Below are 22,678 nucleotides of genomic sequence, written 5' to 3'. Positions count from 1 at the left end.
TACTTCGTTTTCTTTCGCACGGTCACAGTTCCGAGTACTCCATGGTACCAAGGTACTAGGGTCTTTATAGAGACAAGGGAACAAGCTTTCTGCAGACTGGAAGGGCGGAAATTGCACTTTTCGCTCGGTTGGAACTGTTCATCCTCCACGATACCTTTGAGCAAAGTTGAAATCGTGGCGTTAGTTACCTCGTCCTCTCTGAAGCTTTGTATTTGATATGATCTGTGTCTTTGTCAGCGAATATCTACCACCCAAAGCGCGTCGGTCTATACTGTAACTGCCACGAGTTACTCGATATCGCGAACTGCAAGTCCATTTTCGCGTCTGTGAGCCGACATCGGATATCCTCCAAGTCTTGCTTCTTTACAACAAACCTCATCGAGGCCCATGTCCTTCGCACCTTATGCTGATGACCGAAAGATCTTTTGATCTCAGCCGAAAGGGTTTCGAGCTCCTTGATCTCTTTTTCGCAGAACTCCGGGAGGACCGGTAGCAGGGAGAAGAGAAATAGCGGAAAGATGCCATTGATAGCGAATGGTAGACGCCAGCGTATGGGGCCACATGCCACCGACTATGGAGCTCAGACCACAGGAGAGCCTGTAAGAAAAGGCTATCCCTGTATAGTTTGCCGAGTAGACCACAGAGAATGAGCAACCGCGATGCGCGGCTTCAGAGTTCAGACACTTCGGAGACCCGGGTTGCTACTATTGCGTTCATATGGGCAACTCCTACCCCTGCGGTCACACGCGCGCAGATGATCCATGTTCTGCAAATCAGCTTTCGCACATATACCCCTTGCTACATGATGGATCGTGTCATGACAAAGCCGAATCCCTGCGGAGTAATGCCATGTGTAACTGAATTTAGCGTGTGCCCGTTGTCCACCAGAGATCAGCACCTTTAGCACACACCGTACCCATACCCGATCCTAGGTCCCGTGAAGATTTCTCCGAGATACTATCGAAGGTCGCAAGCACCAGAAAGAAGAGCTTTAGCGCTTGAGCTCAAGCTTGAGGATGAAAAGATAGTCTCCTAGGTAGGTTAAAGGAATGTTGCCGTTAGAATTGGCCTTTACAGCGGTACGAGTCCCAGGAAGGCGGAAGATTCAGCAATGGAAGGAGGATTCATTGTTCGCGCGAAACGCCACATATCAAGTGTCAGTTTTTTTGCGCTTGATATCAGTGGGTTGGCAAACGCCAAAAGAGATGACATAAGAGCGGTGACATCTTCAGACAGCTTGCCTGTGTTCATTGATCTCGCTACCTTATCACTACCAGCTTTGTCGTACGCTTGACCTGCTCCTCAGGGTAATCTCCCCCGAATTGCATTACATTGTCGTTAAATGTGGAAGTAGTTGTCTCCTGGCTCGGTCTGCCCAATGGCCCCTTTTCTGGCGTTCTTTGGGATGATGATAGGCCTCCCCACGAAGCCTTCAAACCCAAGGAAAGCAAAATTCAGTGCTTCTTTTGCGCCGATGGGAATGCCAATCTCATTAATTGTTGTGATACTAGTAGTCGGCGTTTGTTCCCTCAAGTAGTTAACAATGTTTGGGTTGTAGCTCCCACCGCCGCCCATACAAATCTCGCCCAATTGTTTGGGGCCGTACCGCCGGTAGTGCTCAAGTAATGAATATGCCGTGATACGCAATCCTCTGGGCTTGCCGCCTTCTTTAGCATGCTTTTACATATCTCTTCACCCATGCGGCCACCGAAAGTCTCCCTCCCTGTCGTCTTCGGGACGTCGTGCACGAAGTACGGCTGTTGTAACATCTCATCTACGATTGCTTGACCAACCTTTGCTTTTGCTCCCATTTCGTGAACTTTGTTAGATTCGAGCTCCCCCTTTGTAATGTATCGGACCGCAGAATCAACGAAAACATTGCCTGACCCGTATCGAAATCGTAGCATCCCTCTACATCTCCTATCGGTAGAACTTAAAAAATTGGCTATGCCACCAATTTTCTGTGCTGCATGGCTCTTTGTGGGATGGTTGAAGAGCGACCAGTCAATGGGGGCGATGATTGGGCAGCCTTATCGTCCAAGAGCGAGGTCTGACACCCGAAACTTTCCTATCGAGGAGACTGCCGTGTTGGCAGCGATGACGGCAATTTTCCCCATGTCGAGTTGCACACGGGACATATCCCGTCCAGGGAACAAGCCCGGAAGGGAAAGATGCCATATTGTCTGCCCTTGACCAGCGATGAGATCCATATTCTCCGCGAGGAAAATTTCTGCTTCTCTGTAAACTGTTGTACTGCGCGGGCGGCGAATTCGCCTAGCCCCTGATTCATCACTGCAATTCCCCCTGGAGATGTGGGGTCTTCCTTTATTACAAGCATGACTTTGCCTTGTAGCCTCTTGGTACCAACCAGCCAGCCAAGTATTGTAGTATAGAAGCACACTTTAAGGTCTGAGTAGACTCCACCTCGCCGAAATGTAGAAGTTCCACGTTCAATGGGGATTCTGTATCATCTTGGGTGAAGTGAAGGTGTTCTATGTCGGTTCCATCCATTGAGGTGCCTCTCATTCTCATTAGTGGACGTCGCCTATACCGCTGCTGGTTGACGTTCACCTTGATTTGTGCCGATCACCTTCAGCGACAATCCGCTGCCCGAAGAGGCAGTCAGTTTCCTCCCTTAATGATGCAGATGTAGCTATGACTTCTGCAGGCTGGAATAAAAGCAATGCATAGTTGCAGACCTTCATGAGGATGTCGCCTGGGAAAGCTTCCAAGAGTCTGTGACGACGTGCTACGTCCGCTTTCTGGTCTTCCCAGTTCCTTTAGCACAGCTGCCATCTCCAGGTTTGTCGCTTTCGGCATGGATCGACGATCTTTTCACCAGAATCATATAACCACTTGAATGTAATTAGGGTAAGTGACGGGACACAAGGTCGTTGTTGGCGGCATGAGCGGGCCCAAGCCTCGAGAGAAGCGCCGTGTAGGTACTTTATGATGTACTCTAGGGTCTAGGCTTAGGCTAGCAGTCAAGATACATAGTTAAGACTTCGGAAGACTAAGATATCACCCATACAGACATACAAACGTCATTATGGCCCTATTGCTCGACTCCTCGGGTCATGCAAGGGGTTTGAGCACTGCATAATTTTTAAAAAGTGGGATGGTGGGATTTTGCCCACAGTGACTCTTTAGACTGAATTGCTAAGCACACCATCATTCTTGAGTCATGTGACGACTCATTTCCTATGTGATCCAATCTGCAGTCCCAGATCAAGCTTGCAACTTCACAATCTCGTCCAGAGGCTGAGGAACGACGAACAAGCCGCTGCGTGCCCGCAGGAAGCCTTTCGCTTGCCCAAGTCTTACCACCTGCGGATTGCCCAATTCGTTATCAAAAGCCGCCACGATGTGAAAGTTGATTTGGATTTTGTTGCGCCGCCTAGACATCGATCGTATGCTCAGACATGCTGCAATCGCCACAGCCACAGCCACAGTCACAACTAGTGATCAAAATAAAACGAACAAGGAAGTGATCGTGTTGGCCGACAACATCCCCATTGAAAAGCTGAGCCTCTGCAAAGGAAACCGTAAGGCGACCTTCTCTGGGCATGAAAACGATCACTCATGTTGAGGACATCGACAAGCTCCTGTGTGCCATTACAGCAACAACAACCTCAATCCGGATACGTCCCGGATCTTGCTTGAATGTGCGGACTGAGTCTCTCTACTGGCGGCTTAGCAGACTTCGGCATCTTGGGGAATGACGCCGGACACGGGATTGCAGACAAGAAGGATTAGACTCGCTCAAGCGATGGAGGTTGCGAGACGGACTGTATCCTCAACGAAAGGTTGTTCAATCGTGGGCATGGCTCCCCATTGAAGGGTCTTGCAGGTACGTTTGCGGCGTCTGTTCCTCCGTTGCGGGCTGCGAATCATCTACCCACAAGAGATGAGCAAGCCGTATTATCATGTAATGATGGTTCATGGAGCTGCAATTGACCATCGGTAACAGGAATTTTAGGCTCGTGTGACTATTATCGCTAAATGAGAAACGCACGCTAGTAGACTTCTGCATTAGATCCTTTTTGCTCGCTAGACGCATGCAGTAAATGTCCGGGAAAAAACCTCAGTTCTGCTTCGCATAAGACGCAACCGCACTAGAAGCCAAGGATCGGTTCACAGCGTTCCAGAATACATTCTCATCCAGTACTGCGCCGAATCTAGGAGACATGTCAGCTGGAACAGTACTAGCCGGAATTAAAATGCGGGCTGGAGAAAGAAAAGCAATGTGGTTGATGCTATGATTGTGGCTGGAGGGCCAACATACCCGCAGCACGTGACGGCTGTGCTGAGTTCTCGCTTCAAATTCTCAATCTGATCCCTACCAAGCTTCCAAAAGTCTGGATGATCGTGTAGTCTATGCCACGCTTCCACCGGCGTGATCTCTCCTTCAAGATTGATGCTCGATGATAAATTCAGCAACTCTTTGATAATCGCGCCACTTGCCGTCCACGTGGAATTGAACTGCGGAGGCTCCGGCGAACGAGCCATCAGCGGTGTCGAGGCCATCATCATATGGTTGGCTGGATCGGCAGAAGGAGGGTCTTGATAGGGAATATGTGGCATGCATGGATGTTCCAGCGCGAGGACGAAATCGATGGCTGTTTCTATTGTGTCGACAACGATGGTGGCGTTGGCATTCGCTGGGGGCCCGTGTTTTGAACTTGATGACGAGAGATTTATCGTGTTGAGTGAGAAGTCTTGTGGCAGGCTTCAGCCAGACATATTCATACGATAAGGAATGGGCCACCAACCGTTGGGGAGGTCCGGCGCAGATTGAGGAACATTGGTGTACTGCTGATGCTCTTGGTAGGGTGAGGAAAGAGGGTAGGTTTGGGTTGGGTAGTCCAATCCTTGGCTAGTAGGTTCTTGACGTTGAGGGAAGTTGACATGCAGACGTGGATGGTTAAGAGCGTCATTGGAGTATGAGACTGTTGCCGGCATGTCGAGATCGGCAAATGGTCGAAGGGGTGGTGAGGATGTTCCGATGTCTTCTGTACCCTCTGGGAGTGGAATGTTGGATAAGATGATGGTGTTTTTCAAATTAACGATTTGGCTTTGGAGTTTGTCTCGTTCTTGCATCAAGCTCGTTTCAGCTTCTCGAAGACGAACGACTTCGGATTCTAGAGTCTTGATGTAGTTCTGCGTCCGCTGACGATGGGTACTGCATTATATGTAAGTAATCATGAGTGTGATTGGCAGAGAATGTGATGTGGGGGAAAGGAAGAGATAAGCATGGTAATGTAATAGGAACCAGGTTGAAAACACATACCGTTGCGCATGCCGCACTTGCTCCCTCCTTTTGCTTGGCGCGGCCGGACCAGATCCAGTGGCAGGAGCCGCCGTTCCTGCGGAGGAATAAAATTCTGATGTTAGCCTAATCTTCGTACCATCTAATTGCGTTTCCAACACCGCCATCAACGAACTTGTGTGCCTGCGCCGATTATTGTGTCATGATGAGAAATATCGAAGCCATGACTTGCAGACTGCGTACCACCAGAATATGCAGGGAAAAGTGCAGTTGGAAAGGGCCATTGGATGCCCACGATTGAAAGGCTTTGCGTACGAGACGTACCAGCAGGTCTAGTAGTGGGTTGCAAAAAGGTCAAAGAATTGGTGCCCAAAGTGCGTCTTGCCCGCTTCCATAGAGAATCATTGCCCTCGCGCCTAGGTTTTCCTGGAGGAGGGGAGGCTGAGTTTGAAGCCGAAGCCTCTTCGGACGGAGAAGCTTGAGACATGTTGGGTGAGGGAGAAGCTTGATGGAGTATTTCTGAAAGAGAGTAACCGTGTAGAGCAACAAGATTATATCAATTACTAATTTTAGTTAAAGAAGGTAAAAATATAAGGCAGAGATTGGCTGAGTTGGACGATGGATGGTCGGATGATGGTGGGCGGATGACACAGGAGCAGTGACGAGTGTTTCTCTTTCTAAAGGACAAGGTGTCATGTTGCTCTCGTATTGAAGAATGGCAGTTGTTTTTGTATCCAGACGCCCAAAGGCGCATTGAAAGGTTGAGGGATTCCATAATCATGATAATCATGCCTCGCTTGGGGTTCCTGGGGGGGGGCTGAAGGGCACTAAAGACCGTGAGACCCTAGCGTGGCATATACCCCTGATTGCATAATCCTTGAGAAAAAAAAAAAATTCCCACCGTTCTGGCACACCCCAAAATCAAAAATCAAAAATTTCAATTTTTCTATATAGGTTCTTAATCACAATTAATTATAATCTGAAAAATTATCAAAATTTAATAAATAGAGTGTAGATTAGATTATAAAATTTTTAAAAGATTTAAATTATTCGTTATATTATAAAATAGAATGATAGCGAATTTTACGAAGTACTCTTGATAGCTTTAGAATAGCCGAGGTAAAGAAAAAAAAATCTTGGCATTTATTCAGATGATTTTTCAGCGTACCCTCGGCAATGTCAAATCAACATTTTATCATTTTACTTACGTTATATAAGTTAAATTTTTTAGATACTTTAATAATAAATACTTAGATGTATAAAGTATATATTTTATAATTCTTAGACTATAATTAATTGTGGTTGTGAACCTATACAGAAAAATTGAAATTTTTGATTTTTGATTTTGGGGTGTGCCAGAACGGGGGAATTTTTTTTTCTTTCTCAAGGATTATGCAATCAGGGGTAAGGCTGCTGTACTCGGTCGAGACAATGTTCCGGGCCAGCCGCTGGCAATACAACACAGTGTCGTTCCAGCATGCTCCGTAGCAGTGAGGCCAATGATATAAAGTAAAGGTCCCGACAACTAACCAAACATAATATTTACATCGTCGGCTGAGCCGACATTTAAAATCTTACGTCTCTTGCCGCACTTAGGGAGGCAATTTCTTCCCAAAAATCGAGGACTGTTTGTCAGCAAAAATCCTACGACTGAAAGATCGCTGGGATCAGCATAACACAGTGCTTGCAGACAGTGTGGCTCCGAGAGTGTCCTACCAGTCCCCTCACCGCCACCTCACCAAGTTCGCAGTATCGGGAGAATGCTAACCACCGACTCCGCTTCGGCCTATAGAAAATCCATGGCAGTACGTCAAAATACCTGAGACCGTCAAGTTGAATGTCCAATGCCGTGTGTGGGCCTCGATTCAAGTATCTCTGTATCCGAAGCGTATGTGTTCAGCACTTCGCGGAGACCCCAAAGCGAGTCTGTGTACTGCAGGCAGTAAACACAGCTTAACAGTGTTCGCACAATGTGTTAGGCTGACGTCGTCCACCAGTAATGAAGGAGCTTAGGGTTGAAGGTCGTTTGCCCCAACGACATGGCCAGACCTGGGCACTGAAGGTTAGCGTACTCCAAAAAAAAGATGCTAAAACTTTAGAGCGCTTGGAATTGACTGAATTCAATGACTTGCGGGAACATGACAATGACCCATATTGATTGGAGCAGCACAGCCCTGCCCTATGAAGAATCTATGACTTAACGGATTTTTTGCTTGTGGCTACTGCGACTTATTATTTGGCATAAAAAAAATATGTCTGGCGTCTGCTCTCACTGCTTTCACTGAAAGGCATTTCATGGCTTTGCATATGGTCAACACAGATTGGATCTGCCTGAATCTCTGCCGAGGGAAGGGTTTACTTTGAGTGACGTGCCTCTGGAGGCTAAAACCAATGGCCGCAAGCCCCACGAGAATGCGAGTGTTAGACATGATCATTTTCAACGCTAGTTGGGCTTCCCAAACCTCACCCAACAAATGACCAGACTAACAATCTACATCTATTTAATTCATCTACCTTCGCTGTTCCAGCCCTGAATCTGTTAGCGCAGCATGGCTACTTGTCCCAAAACTCTACGGCTACTCGCTCTGGTGGAGGAGATCAGATCTGCAATCGAGAGTAATGATGCCAGCAATGCGGCTGCACGACCTGGTCTATTGATGAAAATCACGAATTTAAGAGACGCAGTCGAGGCTCCGCAAGACTCTCTACTACGAATATATGCCCAGGTAAGCCATTATCTCAAGCTTGGTCGGTTCTTGATAGCAAAACCCTGACGACATCAATATCAGCCGTTGCAGAATGCCGCACTAAGGGTAGCTGTTGAACTGGGCTTGCCCGAGATCATTTCTACAGCAAATTCGCCGATCCCTGAGATAGGGATCAGTCTCGCGCAACTAGCTGGGAGGTCTCACGGTGATCCAAGGTTGATTGGTGTGCATCCGCTCCCTCGCTTTGCATATACTGTACGCATCGAGCCGCTCTAATTGCGTAAAATGAACAGCACGCCTTATGAGAGTACTAACAGCCATGGGCATCTGCGTCGAGGTTGGGCCAGAACGCTATATGTCCAACCCCTTGAACGAGGTTATATTGCAACCGGGGTACACGGCTGGTGTCAGGTTCCAGTGAGCCTTTCCCCTGAAAATGTCTGACAGCACTGTTGATAGTCCACGCTAGTTTTGATGTCGAGATTCCTGCCATTATAAAATTGATACCATGCTTGGACAAGCATGCATTCCAAAACCCAGTTGATGCGTCGCAATCTGCTTTCGATTACGCGTTCGGTGCTTCCTTCTTCGAATGGATGAAAGAAAATCCAGCTACACTCCGCTGTTTTGAATTGTATATGGCTGGACGCCGAGTCGGAAAAGCGAGCTGGCTCGACTACTATCCCGTAGAGGAACGTCTTGTGGAGGGTACGAGCGTAGAGAATGTGATCTTCATGGTCGACATCGGAGGCGGTCAGGGTCATGATCTTAAGAGCTTAAGTGATCAATACGGCGACAAAGGTCTACCAGGACGGTTGATACTACAAGATTTGGTGGCAGGCACCCGAGAAATTAGCGCTACGAGCTTTGAATCCATGGTTCACAACTTCTTCGAACCGCAGCCAGTCAAAGGTGCGTCTCCCCATTCCGCGAGGGATGGACTCCATACCTGGGAACGAGCCTAATACGAGACATCGACGCCGATGTTCTTTCCCTTTTTCCAATTGCTAACTGCAAACATCAATCAAGGTGCCCGGGTCTATCACCTCCGAGCGATTCTCCACGACTGGCCCACTGCCATATGCCGCACCATTCTCTCCCACATCGCTGACGCCATGACCCCAAATTACTCGAAACTCATCATCCGTGAGTTCATCCTTCCCGATACCAATGTGCCACTCTACACCGCCTGTACAGATGTCCGAATGATGCTCTTACACGCTGGACTGGAACGGACAAAAAGCCAATGGATAAAGCTTTTAAGCGAGGTTGGGCTAGAGCTAGGAGGGTTTTGGACTGCGGAAAGAGGTGGGGAGGGTGTCGTTGAGGCATTCAAGAGCGCCGAATCCCAGGAATAGGTTCGCAGAAGTGCGAAGACCTAGAAACGTTGGTCGGCTTCCTACGGCAAGCCACGTTTACGGCATGCCACGCGGTGAATGCATGGGAGCTGTTGTGTGATGCAAGATTAGATGAGGTGAGATGAGATGCTAGTTTAGGGTAGAATCCAAGGATAGAGATGCAACTGCACCATGAGTACCAAGACACGCACTTCGGCAATGGCCCCTACCTTTTGTTCCAACTTTGTAGCTTCAGCTCGTTGAAACAGGTTGTTGGAATCAGCCAATAGGAGGCCAGGATTTCTACACACTACTAAGTTCCAAATAGGTGTTGTGACTACGCCTTATGGTGGCAAATAGCCTTAGCGTGGCTTCACACCATAGATAGGTAGTCACCTCCATCCTTACTACATACTTCTTTATAGAACATGACAATGAACAATCATTCTACATTGATATGAGACCATTGAGTGCATACCATTTCCAATAGGTTATGAGCCCGGAATTCCGCTACCGTGGTCTCTACACTGTCAACTAGGAACACCCACCTATTTGATGATTTGGTGTTGTGGGAGTTAAACGAACATTCCCACATTCTTACCATACATTTTTCTATCCACTCTTTCATCCTTTCTTCAACAGGTAGCCATACAAGATGGCTACGCAGGCGTTCAATATGCACGCAGCTGCATTGACTCAGATCTGGAATTTTCCAAAGCTCAAAGGGCAGGAAAACTACCAGCCTTGGTCAAAGAAGATGAAGAGTGCCCTGAAGTACTGCGGCCTATGGGACGTAGTGGAACAAGGATCAGCACTGTTTCCAGACGACCTACCAGAGGAAGTCACTGTCACGGATACACTAGCTGATGGAACCCACCGCACAAGAACTACCGTGCCGGGGCCTACCAACCAGCAGGTTTTGACTTACGATGCCGAGGTGAAGGCCTGGAAGGACCTTAACAACCAAGCATCGGAACTCATCTACTCGATGTGTGAGGACAAACCAGCCGAAGCAATAGAAGACGAGGAGGTAGCCATGATAAGGTGGATCAGACTCCAAACCGACTACACCGACTCCGGATTCGTACTTCGCTTCACGAAGTTGCAGGAACTATGGAACACCACCATGGCCAACAGCAACAACTCGATTGAGACCTACATTGCCAACATACGTACAAAATCCAAGGACCTCAAGCGTATGGGAGCTCCAATCGATGGATGGATCCTTGTTGCCCTGTTGTTGAACAATTTGGACGGAAAGTACAAGGACTTCGTACACCGTCTTGTCACACAACTTGATGACATGCCAGACTTTGACAAAATTGTCACACTTCTTCACGAAGAAGACCGTCTCCTCAAGCGAGACAACAAGGAACAAGCCATGGCCGTTGCCATGAAGAAATACCACAAGGAACAGGAGGACAAGAAGGCCTCCAGAGGTAACAACAATTCAGGACGTGGGGGCAATACTTCAGGACAAGGCCGGGGTGGAAACAACGGTGGAAACAACAACTACAACTCCAATCCCCCGTCAAACAACCCGAATAGTACCTACTACAAGGGATCAGGTGACGCACCTGAGTGTCCAAAGTGCCCACCACTACCAAATGGAAGCAAGAAGAGGCATTGGCCGTATAGCTGCTGGACCCTTCATAACGAAAAGATACCTGATCGATTTCGAAACAACAATAACAACAATAACAGCAATAACAATTCGAACTCCAAGCCCAAAGCGAATGTGGCCAATACAACCAATAGGCCGGACGATTTCGTGGACCAAAACCACACTCACATTTCAGCAATGGCCCACACCATAATCGATGGTGGGGATGCTGTGGGAGACGAAGAGTATTGGGGCTACCCAGCCAACAGCTCAACACCTAAATCAGGTGAAGGGGTGATGAACAAAGAGCTCGAAATTGAGTCTCTCGATCATCTCTTAGTCGAAATGGCTAAATCGCAAGAACCATGGGAGAACGCAGGGAATCAGTTAACACCTCAGCTTGACGCCAGCCCAAAATTGGGTGGTGAGGCAAGCCGGGAGGCTGAAAATATCCTTGACTCTCCACCCAATTCTCCAGAGGACGAAATAATTGACGAATTGTCACACGAATCCTCAACTCACTTTCTCTCCTATGCAGCACATGTGGATAGTCAACCTACTACCACACACGAATGGATGATGGACTCAGGCTGTACTAACCACATGTTCTTCGACAAGGACGAGTTCACCGACTACCAGCCATACCGTGCAGGTGTCATGATAGCCAATGGGACTACCGTTTGGACGCAGGGCCGCGGTACAGTCGAAATGGAATGGCTATTGCAGGATGGATCCAGCAACATCGTGAAAGTCAGTGAAGTCTTACATGTTCCGGACCTCACATGCGGACTGTTTTCGATCAGTCAGGCCACACGAAAAGGATTTGGAATCACCTTCCTTGGTGACGACTGCCATATCCTTCAAGGTAGCAAGCTCATTGGTAGCGCTCCGAAGGTAAACAATACCTACATCCTCAGCATCTCACAGTCTACAGCCAAGGTTTCGGTGCTTATTCAGGAGAACATGAGGGCCTTAACAACAAGCCTGATGTTCAACGAGGAAGCTGTCGAGCTATGGCACCGTCGAATGGGACACCTAAACGAGGCGGACCTTAAGAGACTGGTCAACATGAGCAAGGGCATCACACTGACTCAGAAACCTCGGGTCAGACCAATATGTGAGGCCTGTTCCAAGGCCAAATCCACACGAAAGGTTTCAAGAAGAGTACAACACGAGGTACTCGAAAAACTCGGTAAGATCCACATGGACTTGGGAGGACCTTTCAACGTACCGTCCATCAATGGGGCCAAGTACTACATGCTTCTAACCGACCAAGCGACCCTCCGGACCTGGTGCTTCACGTATAAGCACAAGGACGAGACCTTCAAGTTGTTCCGTGACTGGAAAACTCAGGTGGAAAACGAATCCGGTTGCAAGGTCAAGATAGTCCGTCTGGACAATGGTACCGAATTCATCAATAGTGAGTTCAAAGAACACTTCAAGGACTCCGGAATCATATGGGAGCCTACCGTACCCTACACGCCTGAGCAAAATGGACTTAGCGAGGTACAAAACCGGATTGTCATGAATGGGGTGAGGGCCATGCTTTTTGACTCGAAGTTATCCCGCTATTTGTGGTCAGAACTACTTCATACCAAAGTGTATCAAAAGAATAGGAGTCCCACCACCCGCCTTCAGGGCATGACACCACACGAGGCATGGACAGGCGAACAACCATACCTCGGACACATGAAGATCATCGGCTGCGTTGCCTGGGTACACATACCTAAGGAAAAGCGTAAGAAGCTCGATGAACGTAGCAAGAAGTGCTACCTGATTGGCTACGAAGGTACGAATATCTTTCGGGTGTGGAATCCAGCCACTCGGCAAGTGGAACGATCCTCCCATGTCGATTTTGATGAATCACGAATGATGACCACTGCGGTCTCGGACACCGGCTATTGGCTAGCCGAGGCCACTGGTGACGATGTGGTAGATGTATTTGATGCAGGGGGTGACTCTACAGTGCACCAACACACACCTGAGGCCGTCGTCGACACCGACGCGGGCCCTACCAACATGGACAAAATCAGAAATATCCTTTTCAATGGAAATACCGGAGAAACCGGAGAAGCCGGAGATGTGGGAGATAGTGATGTGGGCCCAGAAGGATCCAACGACGACGACGTTGAAGAGATACCTCGAGGTAGCCCTATCGCTCACCCAGATCCATGTCCCGATGCGACATACAATTCTCGACCAAAACGAACTCCCATGCCTTCCCAGAAAGTTCTCCTGAATGATAAATGGAGTGACACTAAAATGTGGGCCCAGAGGGCCATTGCCCACACCAAGTGTGATAAGACCCTCGAATCGGAACGCCTATACTGTAGGCAAGCCACACTGAGTCATGAGGATCCAGACCATCATGACTTCGATCCCGTCTTCGACCTCGCTGCTGCTGTCCAGCAAATAGCTGACATGAGATGCCAACAGGCCACTGCGGAGATTGACGATTTCGAGCCATTGACCTATGACCAGGCAATGGCTGGCCCCTATGCCAAACAATGGAAGGAGGCCATGGACAAGCAAATGAATTCCTTTGCCACAATGGACACTTGGAAGCTTGTTCCGAGGACGAAGGATATGCCAGTCCTTACTGGTAGGTGGGTCTACAAGATAAAGAAGAAACTTGATGGCTCCATCCTCTACAAAGCACGCTGGGTAGTTCGAGGTTTTGAACAGATCTACGGCGTCAATTACGACCAAACCTTCGCCTCAGTTGTCAAGTCCATGTCATTCAAGGTACTGTTTGCAATCATGGCACACTACGACCTGGACTGTGAGCAAATGGACGTCATTACCGCATTCCTCAATGCACTGCTGAAGGAAACCATCTATGTGGAACAGCCCAAAGGGTATGAGAAGAAAGGCAACAAAGTATGTCTGCTGCTTAGAGCACTATATGGCCTAAAGCAGTCGCCACGAGAATGGTACTTCACCCTACGGGACTTCCTTGTATCCAAAGGATTCAAACCAACCGAATCCGATCACTCACTCTTTGTTAATGAGAAAACACGACTCATCGTTAGCGTGTATGTGGATGATATTCAGATTTATGGTCCAAAAGGATCAAAACTGATATCGGAACTCAAACGAGACCTGCACAAACGGTTCGCCATGACCGATCTCGGGCCATGCTCATATTATTTGGGTATGGAAATCCAGAGAAATCGGAGGGAGAGAACCGTTCGAATCACGCAAACGACGTACCTAAGGAAGGTACTGTCACGATTCAACATGACTAACTGTGCACCTGCCCCTACACCAATGGTAGTGGGCACTCAACTACAAGAGGAACTGGTCGACAAGGCCAAACCAGAAGTTATTCAGGAGTACCAATCAATGGTGGGATCGATCATGTACCCCATGATTCAGACTCGTCCGGATATCTGTTTTGCCGTCACAATTCTTTCTCGATACAATCACAACCCCAATTCGAAACACATTGCAGCCGTCAAACGAGTCATCCGTTACCTAAAGGGAACACTAACTCATGGCATCACGTATGGGACGGCTGATGCATTGGAAGGCTACACGGATGCTGATTGGGCCTCGGACCAAGAGACCCGTCGATCCCTTGGAGCCTATGTGTTCTTACTCTACGGTGGGGCAGTCAGTTGGACGTCTAAACGACAACAGTCCATTGCACTGTCATCTTGTGAGGCTGAGTATATGGCTCAGACTCAGGCAGCAAAGGAAGCTGTTTGGTTGACCAGACTCCTAAGCGAATTAGATATTGGCTTCGGATTACCTGGCAGACCAGTACTAATCAAAGCAGACAACCAGGGGGCCATAGCATTGACAAAGGACCCTCGCTTTCACTCACGCACGAAGCACATTGATATCCAATGGCATTTCGTGCGGGACCAAGTGGAAACGGGGGCAGTCACATTCGAATGGGTTCCCACAAATGAAATGGCTGCGGACGGGCTTACCAAGGCCCTTACTAATGACAAGTTTGCCACATTCATAAACCAAATTGGACTCAAGAAGAGTGGATAGGGAGCAGCCCAAATTCGGACTGTGTGGGAGTGTTGGAACTAATAGTGTTTCCAGCCCACCATTTGGACTGTGTGGGAGTGTTGGAATCAGCCAATAGGAGGCCAGGATTTCTACACACTACTAAGTTCCAAATAGGTGTTGTGACTACGCCTTATGGTGGCAAATAGCCTTAGCGTGGCTTCACACCATAGATAGGTAGTCACCTCCATCCTTACTACATACTTCTTTATAGAACATGACAATGAACAATCATTCTACATTGATATGAGACCATTGAGTGCATACCATTTCCAAAACAGGTACCGCGTTGCTGATTACTGAACAGATCTGCGGTGTGAGATATGTGGGCAAGCGGTCATACGCTTGCAAGCCTATAATTACCTTAGTATAAGTTACTGTTTAGTGATGGACTACTAGTGACCACCTTTTGGTCTAGTCGTAAAAATTTTGGCAAACCCTGTCACCTTGTGCTTCTATCAAAGTGAGAGTTCCTGAACTACCGAAAGCGATCCCTGTCATTGTTAGGCTGAGGTACCTCGGCAAATCAGCGCGCTCGCGACTCCAACTTCTGCGCTCAACATTGATGACGATAGCAGCAACGCAACACTTTGAAGCATTGAACTCGACCTTCAGCAGCATGACAACCGACCAGCCTAAGAGTGTCCCCATCCCTGACGGCGCTCCTCCGAAACCCTCCTCCTCCCCCTCCACGTCGACGACCTCCCTCACCGCTCGCCTCCGCATCCCCACCACCTACACCACCATCCCATCACAATGGCTCTCCACCTACCAATCCTTCGTCCAGCACAACTCTTCCCAAGTCTCCTCTCTCGAATCCGCCCTCCGCTCCCTCACCTACCTCCTCCCCGGCACCCGCTTCGCCGACACGCCCCTCAGATCCGAATCGCTGCAAACTTTCCTCTCATTACTCACAGCATACAACACGCACCTCCTCGCCTCGCCGCCCTTCTCCCCGCAACGCCGGTACGAAAGATTCTGGGAGGCCAAGAGTAGGGTCTACGCGCGGTGCACAGCGCTGTTGAGGACGGTACAGTATACGCAACTGCTACTCGAGATGCTGGCCAAGCGCGCGGGGGAGAAAGCCCGGTGGCGGGTCATAGTGGTGCTGGAGGTCGTAAAGGCCGTGTGTCGGCTGTGCATGGGGCGCGTTTCCGGCTCCCGCCCCGTCATCGCTACGGGCGTCGGGGACGAACGGACGGAGCGCAGGGTCGATACTCCGCCCACAGACGACGACGCATACGCAGAAGGTGCCCAGCTAGACGGAGCGGAAGGAGGCGAATGGAAAATGCCTCGTACGGGTATGCGGCTGCCCCAACTCCCCCCCTCCTCCTCGTCCACTGGAATCGTCGGAGTAGGAGGAGGAGGAGAAAGCATAATCGATTTCCTCACCTCCCGCGTCATAACCGCCGACGAGATCAAATCCGCCCACCGCCTCGTGCGCAAACTCCACTCCCTCCCCGGCCACCTCGCCGAACTGCTCTACATCCTGCGCCCCGTGGTCTACGCCCTCGCCCTCCAGCGCTGCCAGGCGAACAGGAAGGATTGGCGCCCCTGGCTGTTAGGGCTAAGCATGGAGATGGCGGCGCGGCAATTGAGCAAGGCTGACGTGAAGGATAGCGTCGTGGGCGGGATCAGGGGATTATCGGGGGTTGAGAGGGAGGAACTGAAGAGGCGGGGTTGGGGGATGGCGTGGTGGGGGATGCGGGGGGCTTTTTATGAGAACGTGACGAGTGGGGTCGTGAAAGGGGTGGCGGGGGGGTTGAAGGGGAAGGCGGTGTTGGATATGGTCGGGGTGGTGGTTGAGGATTATGATTATCTATGGGGGGAGTATTATTTCCCTACTGCTACTTTGTAGGCAGGGGAGGTTTTGGAAGTGTATTTTTGGTGGACGGTGTGGAGGGAGGGAATTATTGTATGAGTACAGCGATATTTCAGACCCATGGAGCAGAGCGAAGCAATCTAGCGTCTATCTCAATGTCAAAAGTGAAATCTTGGTTGGCTTTACTGTGTATGCTACTGAGGACGGCAATCCAATGCAAAACGGATTTTGGACGAAGCAGTACAGTAAGCAGGAGCTTCATGACTCTTCGAAGGTCGAGCAAGTGACTAATCATCTCATCGAGCAGGCATCTCATAATGATCCTAATACACAAATACAGTATGCTGCACACATATGCGGCACACAATGCCTCCGAAGATGTACGCCCAAACCAAATTATCGCTTTGCTGGGTGGGAAGAGCGTCATCTTCATCATGCAACCAAGTGGCCGGAACGCCGGTAAGTACCCTAAACCCTCCCCATTGGTATCAACATCTGGCAGCACAGGCCTTATCTGTTGATGCGACGCCATCCCACATCTAGCTCATAGCGCTCTCATCCAAAGTGTTGGCGAGAACCTCACAGCCCTGGGCAAAAAAGATGCGAGCAGGTTTTGTGGGGGAGCGGTTGGTGATCGAATAGAAGTTTCCTATCCAGGCATCCAGTCAGCATCCACAGTAGACTCTAGAATTGAACGCAAGAGCAGCAACGAGATCCCTTGCCATAGAAGACAAGATCTTAGCTAATGCAAGTTGACAGGTCCGCACTAACGCCTGAAGTTCGTCCACAACGTGGGTGTGGGTGCGTACAAATCGTGGATAGAGTTGCTCCTTCTGCCTCCGCGCTAGTTTTGCTTTCGAATGGAACATGCAAGCAGTAATGAAAAGCGAAAGAGAGCGAAATAGCTTACCTCTAGGGACTTGCCACTGTCCTCCCTTGCCAATGCTGAACGTCTTCAACGGCGTACCCATACTAACTTCAACCCGGCCGTAGAAAACGAAAAAAACCATCTGCATCTTTCTAGAGTTCTTGACGCGTTTGGCTCCTCCAGGTGGCAGGTCGACCATTCCGGAGCCGAAGAAATCCAGAGTAAGGGTTTTTGCGAACTTGAAATCGGCACCGCTGATGTCGCGCATCTCGATAGCTTCGAATGAGTATGCGACCTCTAATTCGGAGTTAGTATGAGCTGGTGAGGAAGGACAGCGTTTTCCACAGGGGGATCGGACCTTGCTCCCAGGTATTCTCCTCATTGAATTTGCCTGTACTTGGATCCCAATCCATCACGTTTGCATGCATAATACCTGTGTCTCGTTCCCAATCATCCTTTTCTTCATCCTCTTCTTCAACCTCTTCCAGATGGGATTTCGCTCGTGATTGGTTCTTTTTGTATCGATATTTTTGCTTTGGCCGTTCTTCGACCACCTCGTCCACTCGGACAATCTCTTTGATCCCAGGTAAGGAATCAGTGGTTCTATCACCGAATACGAACCGCTCCCCACGCCAGCTTGCCAAAGGCTTGATAGAGTGTCTTCCACTCCTAGTGAGAAGAGCGCCGTTGTCGTTCGCTGGGGTTTCGCTACGTGGGTTGAATCTTGACCTGGACGCTGACCTAGCACGCACAGATGATGGCTTGTCGCTCGCTTTCTTGGTCGCCTTCATCTGCACGTTGGGGTCGCGCTCGGTCGGCTTCTTTCCTTTCCCTTTGCTGGTTTGGGCAGGGGCAGGAAGAGGGGCAGCAGGTTGTTCTACTTCTTCGTCTCGGAATATGTCAGTCCTCGCCTTCTTTGGTCTTCCACGGCGAGGTGTCGCAGGCGCTGGCATTGAAAGGGACATCTGAGACTCATTTGGGTCGACCATCACGGCTTTGGGTGCACGCCCTGGCTTCCTTTTCGGTTCCTTGGCTTCCTTGGCTCCTGCAGTGGCTTCTGGTTCCGCCATTTGGCTCTCTTCGGGCTCGGAGCCTTGCGGTTGTTGCTCGGTGTAGTCTTCCCTTGGCATTCCCGGTTCTAGTGTGGACTCTCCGGTAGCGTGATCATCCCCATTCGGCAGAATAGCATCGTCTTCATCGTATATTATGCCGTTGGTAGTGCTTTCGCCATTCAATGCATCCGAGTCTCCATCATCGAAGTCATTCCCCATACTTAGATCAAAGGGCCGTTTGTTCTTGCTCTTGCCAGTAGCAGAGGCTAAGTTGGGCTGTTTTAGCTTAGGCACTGAAGCCTTAGCCGGCGACCTCTCTATACTCATTCGCGGCTTATCCATCGAAAAATCCAACTGCCTGTTGACCCTGTTCGGAGGCGGATGTGACGTTGCTCTGGTAGGAGTTCCATTATTTAGGTTCCGTGAGGGTGAAGACATTGGTCCCACAGATCGAGGCATGGACCTTCTAGGTGATGAGTTGAGATGAGTTTTGATGGGGGAAGTCGCACGTGGCGGGAGGCTGATCCTGCCGTTTCGAGTGCTCCTGACCAGTTCGGAAGGCTCCGGTATCGTACCTGTGAAAATAGGATGTTAATAATCGAATATATTGACCCACATCTCATAGTGTATATGGCTTACTTTCAACAATGTCCATACTATCATCTGCAGAATCGGTAACGTCGTGGGATATGCCATTTGGATGGAACACCGACTTGGCTGGTGAGGAGAAAGAAGGTATGGGCTCCATGCCGTTCTCATCTCTAACACCGGTATCCTTGAGCTCGACACCAGTTCGCCTAGACGTTGATTGTGAGCTATCGGTGAGAAAAAAGGTTGCAAGCTTTTGCTATTGCCCACCTTCCCTTACGGCCAAGCGCTGTGTAGTCTCCAGGTCCCCTCTCTTTTCGCGGTGTTTTTCTTGGAGCCATGGCTTGGTGATGCTGTGAGGTTTGCGCAGTCTCCTATGCCAACTTAATGCAGATGAATGTCCTTCCCCACGCAGATTAGTGTTACACGGCACAAAGCTTTATATGGAAAAGTTCGGGGGTGAAGGAATGCGCGTCGAGTCCGTGATGCGGACTGGGAAGGTGTGAAGAAGAGTGCCAAGCAAAACAAGGCCTAACACGCTAAGCGCAGGAAAGGTAAATCTTCGGCAGTGGTACTACGCGCTTTTCATCAACACGTCTCCCAGTGATTGATGAAGGCATTTACTCGAGGCGCCTTCCATTCGATCTTCTCGAAAGCTTCAATTCGTTATTCACAATCATTGCATCCAACATGGAAGAAATTGAGTCTCAAGACATGGCTTCACAGGACATTCCTCAAGAAACCCCTGCTAAAGACGTATTCATTGCGCCCTCCATTCACGGACAAGCCATTCTCGCTGGAGCATCTTACACACATCATTCCCCGATTTCCGAAGTTGTATCTCGGAATCTCTCAACAGAGTGTATCCTGGGTGTCGATGAGGCGGGCAGAGGCCCAGTACTCGGTAATTTATCTCAATTATTCGTCAATATGGCAACACTCACCACGATTAAAAGGTCCTATGGTCTACGGTCTATTCTACCTTCCACTTATACAACACCGATCACTTCTCGCCCAGACACATCACTTTGATGACTCCAAAGTCCTCACTCCAACTTTTCGCTCCTCACTTATGAAAGCTCTTTGCACTCCTGGCACCGATCTTTATCAAAATTGTGGGTGGGCAACAAGGGTCATGTCAGCCCGCGACATAGGCTCTGGTATGCTCAAGCCCGCGGGAACCTACAATCTGAATGCTCAGGCAATGGACGCAACCATCGACCTCATAAAAGATGTTTTTGCAAAGGGAATCAATGTTCGAGAGATCTACATCGATACGATTGGAAATCCTGCGATGTACCAGAAGAAGCTGGAACGCATCTTTCCAACAACAATGATCACCGTCGCTAAGAAAGCTGATTCACTTTACCCTTGCGTTTCAGCTGCTTCCGTATGCGCCAAAGTCACCAGAGATGCTGCGCTCGAAGTCTGCTATCAGACTTACGCATCTGCCGCTGATGCACCAGAAGAACCGCAAGCAGCTGCAGAAGGCTGGGGATCCGGGTACCCGTCAGATGCAAGATGCACAACATGGCTAAAAGGGCATATGAATCCCGTGTTTGGTTGGGGCAGTGAGTGCCGATTCAGCTGGAGTACGGCCAAAGATCTGCTCGAAGCCAAGGGTACCGGTACCAAAGTCGATTGGCCGGTGGAAGATGACGAGCAAGGCATGCGGGTGACTGACTTCTTCTCGACTACAGCAGACGGTGCAATAGATAAAGAATCTAATGAGCTCACGAGTTGGTTTGGCAGGCCTGTTGCGGAAGAGGTCTTTTGAGAAAATCAAACAATCATATCTTATACACCATCATTTCATCTTCTACGCCTCTGGGTTCTTTACGCAGCTGAACCTGCATTGTACATAAACATGTAACCGTGGATCCTCAAGATCGCGTTACCGAGAGCGCTGCCGGCATCAATTAGGGCTATAAACTCGCAGCTGAAGCAGCGAACCCCTGATGGGCGAGTAAAGACCTTAGGCAATTCGATATGTCAGAGAAGGACTCGAGTCTTCCGGTCGACATGTGGATTATGCCCCACGACGACTCCCGGTTCTCGGTCATGGCTGCCGAACTCAGCGGTTTCTCTCAAGTCGAACTCGAGGCAGTACGCCTCTGGTGGGCGAGGAGTGAGAAGAGCAGCGAAACAGCCAACGACTGTCAGACCAGTCAAAAGAAGTAACGAAGAGAGTGGACTGGGTGTTGGCAGAGACTTTTGCGATGCTCACTTCGAGTCCGAAGTTATGCACGATCAAAGGAAAGTACGTGAGTATGCTACTTGCAGATGAGAGTATGAGCTTGATTCAATCACGATACCAGCATCACCAGCCGTACTTTGGCTTCGAATCTCAAGGCAAGCTTTCAGTCCGCCCCAGCTTCTACAACAGCAGTCATAACCTGGCTTTCAGCCGCGGACGAGAGGCCGAGACCAGCCATTACAGCTGAAATAAAGGTCGACATTGATTGGTACGCCTTCAACAGCAACAACTCCCTCTATCGCACGGCCATTCGCCTCTACTACAGTCTCGACTTGCCAGTCAACCCTGGTCTCAAATACCTCTTCGGCATCGCAGGACGTTGTGGCATTGACAAGCAGCTTGTCGCCGCTTCTGCAGCTCAGCTCCAGAAGACGCATTATTGGAACTCGCCCGACTTCCAACTTCCGGGGAAGTGCTTTGATGAAGGTTCCTACGGCAGATTCATCAGAAACGTCCGCCTTCCCTGCTCGCACTCGCCCACTTCTTCGAATGCTACCGTGATGGACTCGCTAGCTATGTATTCGACCCCAGCCATGCGAACTCTGTTTGGAGACCCAGCGCGAAAAGTGAATCCTCCCTTCTAACCAGAATATAAATATAGAGACCGGCATCTGCAATTCCAGCAGTGGTCGACTTTGACTCCACGTCCGGGGTCGAGTTGCGACAATAGTTTAAAGGCAGCAGCTTCCCAAGCTCGCATCTTCAAGCCGTTCTCATTCAACAAGCCAAAAGTAAGCGGTAAAAGCTCGAAGACGCCATAGCAACGGACATAGGTATCACTCCATCTTTGGGAAGAAAGAGAGATGCTGAGGATGACCTGAACGAGAGCGCTGCCAATAAGAAGAGATCAAATGGCCGCCCGCTGTCGAACTCTATGCTGGCACATAGTTCAAGACCGGAAAGACTGTGCCAAACATACCTGTAACGGTCAGACCAACCCCAAGTCGAATTTCTTCTATCTTTGTATCGAGCTACGAATGGGGCCGTAGACAAGATGGTGACAATCTTGAAAGGGGAGGAGAAGGAGAAGCTGTTGGCAGAGGCCAAAGCGTTGCTCCAGTGTTTGCCTATATTGTGGGAACGACGTTTCATCGCGTTGAGAAGATTTCAGCCATTGAACTTCCGCGCGGCCGAGAAGGACGGCGTTCTTG

The 22,678-nt window shown here is 49.5% G+C and overlaps 7 protein-coding genes across 7 annotated transcripts; 4 read left to right on the top strand and 3 right to left on the bottom strand.

Annotated features, from left to right (window-relative positions):
• Positions 1-1,338: 1,338 nt before the first annotated feature.
• HO133_003610 (uncharacterized protein) lies at positions 1,339-1,811 on the bottom strand (the record flags this gene model as incomplete). The annotated part of the gene is made up of 2 exons (XM_037294532.1): positions 1,339-1,667; positions 1,697-1,811. 2 exons carry the CDS (start codon positions 1,809-1,811, stop codon positions 1,339-1,341), a joined length of 444 nt encoding a protein of 147 aa, XP_037149220.1.
• A 2,273-nt stretch (positions 1,812-4,084) lies between these two features.
• HO133_003609 (uncharacterized protein) lies at positions 4,085-5,756 on the bottom strand (the record flags this gene model as incomplete). The annotated part of the gene is made up of 5 exons (XM_037294531.1): positions 4,085-4,178; positions 4,286-4,718; positions 4,773-5,182; positions 5,291-5,366; positions 5,594-5,756. The coding sequence occupies 5 exons, from the start codon at positions 5,754-5,756 to the stop codon at positions 4,085-4,087; spliced, it is 1,176 nt and encodes a 391-aa protein (XP_037149219.1).
• A 2,062-nt stretch (positions 5,757-7,818) lies between these two features.
• On the top strand, positions 7,819-9,335 carry HO133_003608 (uncharacterized protein; the record flags this gene model as incomplete). Its single annotated transcript, XM_037294530.1, has 5 exons — positions 7,819-7,995; positions 8,059-8,200; positions 8,271-8,394; positions 8,447-8,889; positions 9,007-9,335. The coding sequence occupies 5 exons, from the start codon at positions 7,819-7,821 to the stop codon at positions 9,333-9,335; spliced, it is 1,215 nt and encodes a 404-aa protein (XP_037149218.1).
• Positions 9,336-15,559: 6,224 nt separating this feature from the next.
• Positions 15,560-16,798, top strand: HO133_003607 (uncharacterized protein; the record flags this gene model as incomplete). The annotated part of the gene is made up of 1 exon (XM_037294529.1): positions 15,560-16,798. One exon carries the CDS (start codon positions 15,560-15,562, stop codon positions 16,796-16,798), a length of 1,239 nt encoding a protein of 412 aa, XP_037149217.1.
• A 503-nt stretch (positions 16,799-17,301) lies between these two features.
• HO133_003606 (uncharacterized protein) lies at positions 17,302-19,611 on the bottom strand (the record flags this gene model as incomplete). The annotated part of the gene is made up of 5 exons (XM_037294528.1): positions 17,302-17,411; positions 17,673-17,927; positions 17,989-19,257; positions 19,322-19,479; positions 19,541-19,611. 5 exons carry the CDS (start codon positions 19,609-19,611, stop codon positions 17,302-17,304), a joined length of 1,863 nt encoding a protein of 620 aa, XP_037149216.1.
• A 349-nt stretch (positions 19,612-19,960) lies between these two features.
• On the top strand, positions 19,961-21,047 carry HO133_003605 (uncharacterized protein; the record flags this gene model as incomplete). Its single annotated transcript, XM_037294527.1, has 2 exons — positions 19,961-20,174; positions 20,227-21,047. The coding sequence occupies 2 exons, from the start codon at positions 19,961-19,963 to the stop codon at positions 21,045-21,047; spliced, it is 1,035 nt and encodes a 344-aa protein (XP_037149215.1).
• A 212-nt stretch (positions 21,048-21,259) lies between these two features.
• Positions 21,260-22,111, top strand: HO133_003604 (uncharacterized protein; the record flags this gene model as incomplete). The annotated part of the gene is made up of 3 exons (XM_037294526.1): positions 21,260-21,447; positions 21,511-21,534; positions 21,589-22,111. 3 exons carry the CDS (start codon positions 21,260-21,262, stop codon positions 22,109-22,111), a joined length of 735 nt encoding a protein of 244 aa, XP_037149214.1.
• Between the last annotated feature and the right edge of the window lie 567 nt (positions 22,112-22,678).

The sequence above is a fragment of the Letharia lupina genome, assembly GCF_014066315.1.
Source record: "Letharia lupina isolate WasteWater1 chromosome Unknown contig_18, whole genome shotgun sequence".
Classification (NCBI taxonomy): domain Eukaryota; kingdom Fungi; phylum Ascomycota; class Lecanoromycetes; order Lecanorales; family Parmeliaceae; genus Letharia; species Letharia lupina.
The sequence above is the reverse complement of the archived record's forward strand: the minus strand, read 5'-3'. Positions and strand labels throughout refer to the sequence as shown.